General features: G+C 40.4%; 1 protein-coding gene across 1 annotated transcript; it reads right to left on the bottom strand.

Annotated features, from left to right (window-relative positions):
- Positions 1-2,787: 2,787 nt before the first annotated feature.
- Positions 2,788-4,980, bottom strand: LOC106051883 (dermatopontin-like). Its single transcript, XM_013207098.2, has 2 exons — positions 4,687-4,980; positions 2,788-3,400 (listed from the first exon to the last, which is right to left on the bottom strand). The coding sequence occupies exons 1-2, from the start codon at positions 4,892-4,894 to the stop codon at positions 3,108-3,110; spliced, it is 501 nt and encodes a 166-aa protein (XP_013062552.2). The 5' UTR covers positions 4,895-4,980; the 3' UTR covers positions 2,788-3,107.
- Between the last annotated feature and the right edge of the window lie 5,545 nt (positions 4,981-10,525).

The raw sequence follows: 10,525 nt of genomic DNA on the forward strand, positions 1-10,525 counted from the left end.
CCCTTTAAGGAGGTATGAAGATAATCTACTTCCCAAATCCACACCCACCCAAACACTACGGGGGAAGAGTTTGAACCCATGGTCATTGGGCCTCCGAACGACAGCCCACACTTTCACTCATGATACAAGTTAGACTCAAGTTTGCAATACTTAGAAAAAAAACAAAACAAAGCTTTGGATGTCTCCTTTGTTTTTTTTTTCCCAGTTCTTTGTCTTAGATTTAGCTTTGCATTCTTTCACGCTCTATCTGCTCTTGAAGCAATCTTCTCCGACCCCCAATCTTCTTCGATCGCAAATCTTCTGCGACCCCCCAATCTTTTCCGACCCCCAATCTTCTTCGACCCCCCCCAATCTTCTTCGACCCCCAATCTTCTTTGACCCCCAATCTTCTTTGACCCCCAATCTTCTTTGACCCCCAATCTTCTTTGACCCCCAATCTTCTTTGACGCCCAATCTTCTTTGACCCCCAATCTTCTTTGACCCCCAATCTTCTTTGACCCCCAATCTTCTTTGACGCCCAATCTACTCCGACCCCCAATCTTCTTTGACCCACAATCTTCTCCGACCCCCAATCTTCTTGGACCCCCAATCTTCTCCGACCCCCAATCTTCTTTGACCCCCAATCTTCTCCGACCCCCAATCTTCTCCGACCCCCAATCTTCTTTGACCCCCAATCTTCTTTGACCCCCAATCTTCTTTGACCCCCCAATCTTCTTTGACCCCCAATCTTCTTTGACCCCTAATCTTCTCCGACCCCCAATCTTCTTCTACCCCCAGTCTTCTCCGACCCTCAATCTTCTCCAACCCCCAATCTTCTCTGACCCCCCAATCTTCTCCGACCCCCAATCTTCTCCGACCCCCAATCTTCTCCGACCCCCAATCTTCTCCGACCCCCAATCTTCTTTGACCCCCAATCTTCTTTGACCCCCAATCTTCTTTGACCCCCAATCTTCTTTGACCCCCCAATCTTCTTTGACCCCCAATCTTCTTTGACCCCCAATCTTCTCCGACCCCCAATCTTCTTCTACCCCCAGTCTTCTCCGACCCTCAATCTTCTCCAACCCCCAATCTTCTCTGACCCCCCAATCTTCTCCGACCCCCAATCTTCTCCGACCCCCAATCTTCTCCGACCCAAAATCTTCTCTGACCCCCAATCTTCTCCGACCCCCAATCTTCTCCGACCCCCAATCTTCTCCGACCCAAAATCTTCTCTGACCCCCAATCTTCTCCGACCCCCAATCTTCTCCGACCCCAATCTTCTCTGACCCCCAATCTTCTCCGACCCCCAATCTTCTCCGACCCCCAATCTTCTCCAACCCCCAATCTTCTTTGACCCCCAATCTTCTCCGACCCCCAATCTTCTTTGACCCCCAATCTTCTTTGACCCCCAATCTTCTCCGACCCAAAATCTTCTTTGACCCCCAATCTTCTCCGACCCCCAATCTTCTCCGACCCCCAATCTTCTTTGACCCCCAATCTTCTTCGATCCCCAATCTTCTCCGACCCCCAATCTTCTTTGACCCCCAATCTTCTTTGACCCCCATCTACTCGGAACCCTGTTTCAAAACACTGCCCTTATTTATACATGTGCTTCTGTGATAGGACACAGAGAGAATGCTGGTCTCTGCAATTGAAACAGCTTATAACACACTCATAAAGTCAAGATGTCTCTTACAGGCGCACTCCTTACTGAGTCATCATTTGCTGTTTCAATGTCCGGAGACTCAGTTTGTGTCACTCAAACATGTGGAAGCTAACATTAGATTCGTCACAATTTGTACTTGTATAATAAATGAATAGACTAATAAGATTTTCATGTCCCGACATAAGTGGCCTCACTAAATACTAGGTATGGGTGATTATGAAATTTGGGGTAGGTTGAAATGTAATTGAATATGGAAACATACAGTGGCGTAACTATGGTGGTAGGATAAATTTGTACAAGTGCTCCTTCTTACCTAGTGCTATTAGAGCATGGAATGGGTTGCCTGAGCTAGCCAGGAAAACCAGTGACTTGAATGAGCATGAAACACAGACACACATATAAACGCGCACGCAAACACACATACACTTTTAATGTAGGTCAGATTATATATAGGCAATATTCTTTATAACGAGATACCAACATTACGTACGTGTCATGTAAATGTAAAGTACTCCGGACATAAAGCTTACATACAAATAATGGCAAACCCGGATTTGACTACATGTGTTCTAATGACTTAGGTCAACAAGGTCATTCAACAGGCAAAGCGCAAGACAACTTAGTACAGGTGGGTCCGTTGTTGTCGACGGTCGTTGACTTGTAGCACCAAACTGCTGGTAGACAACTATAAAGGCACATTCCTTTAAAGGCACATTCCTATAAAGGCAAATTCCTATAAAGGCGCATATCTCGTTCCATATGTTAAGACAAATTTGTATAACTGCTCCTTCTTCCCTAGTGAGAGCATGGAATGGGTTGCCTGAGTGAACCAGGAAAATCAATGGACTTGGCAGAATTTGAATCATTGGTTAACATGCATGAGTAGATTGGCTTAAGGACATGCGTAGGGCGTAATTATCTTCTTTTTTTTTTTGAAGCAACATCTGTATTTTATAAGATAATATAAGAACCTCCCGCAGGGCGACAGGGGATGGCAGAGGGTTGGGTATAATCCAGGTAACTACAATACGATTGAAACTTTAGCGTGCATACCGCACGACAAGGCAGCCTTCTATTTAAAATTTAACATATCAATTGAAATTTTTAAAAAAATATAAAGAGAAGTTCGACAAAGAAGTAGATCAATATAAAATATTTATTGGAAAATTCGATAAAAACATAGTGTTGTTAAAAATGTACACTATTCCAAAATCATCATGTTTTATTCACTATATATAGTAAACTCTATAATACATGTTATATTTCACCTAAAAAGAATGATATGCTTATTAATATAAATGTCAACAAATACTATAACAGAGCTTCTAAATAACACCTGAGATTGATAAAATATTTACTAACACTCATTATTAATAAAACAAAGAGGTAGAAATATATTTAAAGTACATTTACTCGTAATAATAATGCATGGATTGCTTTTCGATAATGTTTCCATCTTTGATTACAAAGCACAAATCTGAAACTGCCATCTTCGATCTTCGCGTCGGTTGTTATGGTGACTGAATGCAGCCTTGACAGCTCTTCCTTCCGGTACAGCCAAGGTCAGCTTTCCATCCCAGTCGTTGACGTAGTCGGTGGTGTAGCAGTCACGTGGTGTACTGCCCTGGACGTCGCAGCAGTAGAAGCCGAACCTGCGATCTTCCCGACGGTTGTTATGGTAACTATGGACGCCAATCATGACTTTGTTTCCGGGGCAAGTGTAGACTAAGGGGCCATCAAAATCATTGACGTAGCCTGCAACAACAGGAAAGAGAAAACATTAGAATAACAGCGCCAAAGTCTGTTTATAGAGTCTAAGTGGAAGAATCAGTGACGGATCAAATAGTCAGTCAGGAGTTACTTGGATATCGTATATGTAGATGTGGAACTCCTTATATCAATCTAGCTACCAAATGTCATTCGTTTTATTTTTATTTAAACCAGTTATATTTTTGGTATCACATGATTTCATGCCGTATTATAAACAAATACAAATTTTATATATATATTTCGGGACTTGGAGGTGGGGGTGGGGTATCTGTAAGAAGTTTTTCAAGTTATCTTTCCCTACACGGCCGATTTGACCGATTGCTCTAATTTGGGTCCCATTTCTGACAAGGGCCCCGCAATTTAAATTAGCATATCACTATCAGTCACGGCTCTTGTTGCAGGATTTTAAAGATGTAGGACTTAGGGGTCAACATATTTAGTTTATTGTAACTTTAATCCCCCCTCCCTCTGGCGCTTATGGCGTTTGAGCTTCATAAAAATGTTGTATAATAAATGTAGATACAATTATCAAAGTAGTAGTAATAGTTGTGAAGCGCGGTGGCTGAGCAGTAAAGCGCTTGGCTTCCAAACCGGGGAACGGGGTTCGAATCCTGGTGAAGACTGGGATTTTTAATTTCCGGATCTTCGGGCGCCTCTGATTCCACCCAGCTCTAATGGGTACATGACAGTTAGGGAAAAGTAAAGGCGGTTGGTCGTTGTGCTGGCCACATGACACCCTCGTTAACCGTAGGCCACAGAAACAGATAACCTCTACATCATCTGCCCCATAGACCACAAGGTCTGAAAGGGGAACTTTATTTTTTGAGTAATAGTTGTATACAAATTAGAAAAGGGTCCTCGAAAGCATTCATTAAATTGGGCCCGTAATTTGTATGTTTCCATAAACAGCAAGTTTAATTAAAAAAAAAACAAACATTAGTAGTGTTCTCTTGGATTTAAACTTGCGCCTCCTGGATTCAGGTTGCAGAGCTTTTTCATCCCGCCCTAAATTACATTACATATCTTTTAAAAAAGCTTATATTAATCACTCGTCGTCTGCTACATATTGTGTACATGTTTTGACTCCCTTTTTCCATTCTCGGATCAAATCAAAAGTTTGCACACTTTTTCATCGCAGGCGACAATACAATGATAATACGATGATAAAGGTAACGAATCAGTTAATCAATAAGTTTTAACTATTTAAATTCGTTTTACATAGAGACCGATGCTACCAAGATACTTAAGAGTGGACACAATCGTAGTCTTACCACTGTCTGTACACGAGTGTGTCTGTCTAACTGTACGACACAGAAACTCCCATCGCCTGTCCTCCCTTCTGTTGTCGTGGACACTGGACACGTAGCTGACCACTTGACCGTCCGGACATCTGAAGTTGAACGGCTGGTCCCAGTCGTTCACATAGGCGGCGCTGGCCACGGTCATTAAGATCGCTAGGAAATACAACCTTTGACTCATTGTGGTCAGTGTAATGAAGTCTAAATTTGACAAAGAAATGTGTCTGTAAGTGTGGCTCTGAATATTCTAAAAGGTTAATGTTTCGATGCTTACTGGTCATAGTGAAAGTGTCCATCACTTTAAGTACATTTCGTGGACAGGATGTTTTGGGTCGAGTATATGGGTCGACACCTACGCTACAACTATGCAAAGTCATTAACCCTTTGTTGTCAAGACGTGATTAATGTCGTTCCGTAACCTGAGCTAGTCAGTGCGTTCAATGCAAACTTTAAAATCCTGTTTATGTAAAGGTCAAGCCTGTATCGCTATACGAGAGATGACCAAAGATGAAGGCAGTGGCGTAGCTAGGGTGGGGGAGAGAGAGGAGGGAGAAGTTAAATATCCCCCCCGGGCCCCCAAATGAGTGTTCCAATTTTTTTTACATTAAATATTGAGCAATTAAAAATGTTTTACATGTTTCGGATGTTCCTTCAGAGTTGAAGATAGTTTACTTCCTAGTCCAAACCTCCCGCAGGACGACGGGGGATGGGAGCGGGCAGGGTTTGAACCCTCGACCGTCAATAAATCCGAACGACAGTCCAGCTTGCAAACCCCACGACCAGGCAGTCATTATATCATGTCTTGATGTTAAATGTTTAAATGCAGAGCCCCCAAAGAGGTCAAGCCCTCACCGGCCCCCCAAATGATGACAAAATTTCTAGCCATGCCACTGGACGAAGGCCTAATAATATCTATAGTGTATTTTGTTTAAATTAGTCATTGCGATGAATCATTTTTAAGGATGCACTTGCGAAGTCCGTTTTAAAATAGCTGGTCACTTAGATGGTTGAAAGTGGTTGGCACGCTGTTTTAAACTGGTTGTTACTTGAATGAGCATTAACCAAAAAAACACACATACGCACACACACAAACACACGTACAATTTTAATTGGGCCAGACTATACATAGGCAAAATACTTATTACTTTTTAACGAGACACCAACATTGCGCACGTGTCATGTAAATGTCAAGTACTCCGGACATAATGCTTACATCTAACTAATGGTAAACCCCGGATTTGTGCTATCATATGTGTTTTAATGACTTAGGCCAACTAGGTCATTCAACACGCCCGCCAAGTGCTAAAAAACGAGTACAGGTGGGCCCCTTGTTGTCGATGGTCAAGCGCAAGACAGCTTAGTACAGGTGGGCCCCTTGTTGTCGATGGTCAAGCGCAAGACAGCTTAGTACAGGTGGGCCCCTTGTTGTCGATGGTCGTTGACTTGTAGCACCAAACTGCTGGTAGACAACTATAAAGACACATTCCTATAAAGACACATTCCTATAAAGACATATTCCTATAAAGGCATATTCCTATAAAGACACATTCCTATAAAGACATATTCCTATAAAGACATATTCTTATAAAGACACATTCCTATAAAGACACATTCCTATAAAGACATATTCCTATAAAGACACATTCCTATAAAGACACATTCCTATAAAGACATATTCCTATAAAGACACATTCCTGTAAAGACACATTCCTATAAAGACACATTCCTATAAAGACACATTCCTATTCCTATAAAGACACACTCCTATAAAGACCCATTCCTATAAAGACACATTCCTATAAAGACACATTCCTTTTTCTAATAGCTAGGACAAATGTGTACAAATGCTCCTTCTTCCCTAGTGCTGTTGGAGCATGGAATGGGTTGCCTGAGTGAACCACGACAGCCAATGACTTGGTAAAATTGAAATGATTGCTTCATGCATAACTAGATTGACCTAGGAACACGCGTAGGACGTAATCATCTTTTTTTTTGTGTAAGTAACGTCTGTATTTTATAAGATAAGATAAAGTTAAACCGCTGTACGAGTATTATAATTTAACTGCTAAAACTTGTAGTAGCTTGAATAGCTTCTTAGTTAACATCTTAAATATAACTTCTATTACAGAATAATTTAACCTAAAATGAATTTGAATAATTTTATATTTTAACATGTCTTTACATTCTGTCATCGTGGAGTCGTCTGACCTACTCAAGACAGCTTACGACAGTCCCGCTCATCTTGCATTAGTCACATGGCATAGCCACTAACCAATCGCTAACCTCTTCTCACATCACCATGGAAAAACACACACACACAGACTCCACAACACCCTTCCACCTATATAACGAAAACCATCAAATACTATATAGAGTGTATGGTGGTGGAGGATGGGGGGGGGGAGGGTGTGGAGACAACGGACTACAATCCTCTCGACAGGTTTGAACTATTACTGTTCAGGAATTATTCCACAATATGTAGCGAAGAAAACTTCAAGGTAGCGTTGATGCAACTGTCAGTATCTTTACTTGGCTGACTAAGGATATTTACATAAGACCACAGTGGATCAATACTGACCACTTATTAATATCAAATATATTATTAAACTAACCGGATATGACCCGCAGCCTTCGGGCTGATCTACTGGATTGAATTTAGATTTACGTTAAACATGGAGACTGTTTTTATTACCCTTCTTGTTTTGTCACGAAAATAAAAGTAGTGTTAAAATGAGTTTACCCGATTTGTTATTGTTTCCTTTTTTTATAGAGATAAATTTAGAATTTGTTTTATTTTTAGGGATCTCCGGTTTTGGGAGGAAGATTAAACATAAACTAAGGCTTCCAACATGAATTAAGGAACATTTAGGCCAAGTTTTTAAAAGATTGGTCAATTGTTTTGATTTCTATGTGGAACATACATACGTACATAGATATATATAGTTCGTCCATCGCGATTCGATGATGACCACTTTGTCATCCAGGGGGGCTGGGGTTTTGTGCCTCCTCATGTGGCTGGTGAGACCTATGTGAGCTCGGAATGTTCGGCTGTACACTGGGCAGGTTATTTCAGCTGGAGCTTGTGTCGTTTGCCTTGCTTTTCTTCTCTGGTGTTTTTCTTCTGCCAGCGTGGTTCTCTTTTCCTTGACCATTTTGGGCATGTACATAGATACATACCTACATTCATACATACATACATTCATACACACATACACACACCATACATACATACATACATACATACACACATACACACCATACATACACACATACACACACCATACATACATACACACATACACACATACATACATACACACATACACACATACATACATACATACATACACACATACATACATACATACATACATACATACACACATACATACATACACACATACACACATACATACATACATACATACACACATACATTCATACATACATACACACACCATACATACAAACACACATACACACATACACACATACATACACACATACATACATACATACACACATACACACATACATACATAAATACATACACACATACATACACAAATACACACACATGCATACATACATACATACATACACACACCATACATGCATACATACATACATACATACATACATACATACACCATACATACATACATACATACACACATACACACATACATACATACACACATACATACATACACACATACACACATACATACATACATACATACACACATACACACATACACACATACATACACACACACATACACACATACATACACACACACATACATACACACATACATACATACATACATACATACATACATACATACATACATACATACATACATATATACACACACCAACAGATCATTTTTATTGGTGCAATCAAATAGAAATTCAGTTTGACTACAATTGACCACCTCAGCGTAACTACTGTACAGTAACAATATAGATGCAAGTACGAACAACATTAACACACGAAACACATACACACTCACAACCAGCGTTTTATGAATTTGACTTCTATGAACTTCTCGGTGACGACAGGTGACTTTGTAACACTCTGACCGAAAGTGGGATGAAGGAGTTTTTAAATCTTTCTGTTTTAGTTCTAATGGAAAGGAGACGACCACTTCGTTCAGATCTGATGTAACAGTGGTTTAATGGGTGCAGGTGGTTTTTCAGGATCGTGTGTATTTTGGAGAGGCAACTTTGAATAAAAAGCTCTTCAAGAGTCGGTTTTTTAATTAGTGTATTTAGTCTATGTCTTTGTGCCAGTAAAGTATTACCATACCAGCAGGTTTATCTGCGATCAATGAGTTAGATGTTAGTGCAAGAGCAGGCGTTCCTTATTTTCTATAGGGAAACTAGCTGGCGCTAGCGTTGTACTGTCTGCTGCTGAGCTGTCGGTGTTGGGCGAGAGAGTTGTGGCTGACAGGGAATACTGAAATTGTCTTAAGTTTGCAGTCTGATTGGATTGTGAAACCACAAGTTGCGGATTGGTTGCTACAATCTTAGTTTAACCTACAATTGTTTGTCTATATCACTAGCATCTATATTATGTATTCGGATCAACAAAGTTTTGATTATCACCTTTAAATGCATTGTAAATATCATTGTATTAAATATTTAATCTTCGCCATTAGCACCAAGAGTTATTCAGTTATTTAATTGATATTTATTTTTCACGTTACTTTATAGAATGTTAAAAAAAGGGGGGGAGGGGAGGGGGGGGGGCGCAAGAATTTAAAAAATCAAACGTGAGACTCTGCAAACTAAGGGATATAACTCTTTTATACTTAATTAACAACTAAAAAACTGCATTCATGCCTCTGACTGCTGCATTAGCGTACTGTGCATATAATTTCTTTTGAATTTTTTTATTCAGCGTTAGTCAATAATATAAAAAAAAACCAAGTACAATGTGTCCGAGCCATGCTCGTTTGAATAATTTGTTCAGGAAATTCATATACTTTTTTTTCGATCGGGTAAAAACTCCCACTTTAAAAAGATGCTTTCATGTTCTTTTAGTTCGAAATGTCACTGTTCATTTGCGATTATCAAGAATGTCTCTTAAGTCCCCAAATAGGACACACCGGTATGAGCAGAGACCATAGTTTCACCAGATACTAGCTCTGGCTAACCCTCACCAAGCGACTTCTGTACGGGGAGTTGTGTGCAGGAAAGCGCTCCCAGGGAGGCCAATACAAGCGCTACAAAGACACTCTTAAGAGCTCCAAGGAATGCGATATCGACATTCACGGCTGGGAGACACTAGCTCTCAATCGCTCTTCATGGCGTGAAGGTGTGAGTCTTGGAGTCTCAAGATTTGAAGCAAGAAAATTGGCCAGGGTGAAAGAGCACCGAACCAACAAAAAAGTTGAGTGTAGAAGAAGGCCTATCTGCAACTGACCTAACCCACCCATGCCACGTATGCGGCCGGATTTTCAAAGCGTGAATGTGACATCTTTGAGTCCATAGGAAATGAGAAATGTGCTCATCGTCGACCACGAAGGAGGAGCTATTACATTACGTTCCTTGAAAGGAGCAACAAAAGTTCCAGACATTTTTCCTAAAATGTGTAGATGGTCTAGGAATTTTTAAAGAGCCTACATGGAGACTATCGCAAGATAGAACTGCAAATATTAGAATAAAATCGGGCATCGGAACTGTAGACCACTCGGGGAATAATATTGTTTTTCCGCACTGTACCATACATAAATTAAAATAAATTATAGCTTTTATATGGCTTACGAAAGTTTTGACATTTCAAATAATGGAGAAATAGATG

Source organism: Biomphalaria glabrata, chromosome 14 (assembly GCF_947242115.1).
Source record: "Biomphalaria glabrata chromosome 14, xgBioGlab47.1, whole genome shotgun sequence".
Taxonomy (NCBI): Eukaryota; Metazoa; Mollusca; class Gastropoda; family Planorbidae; genus Biomphalaria; species Biomphalaria glabrata.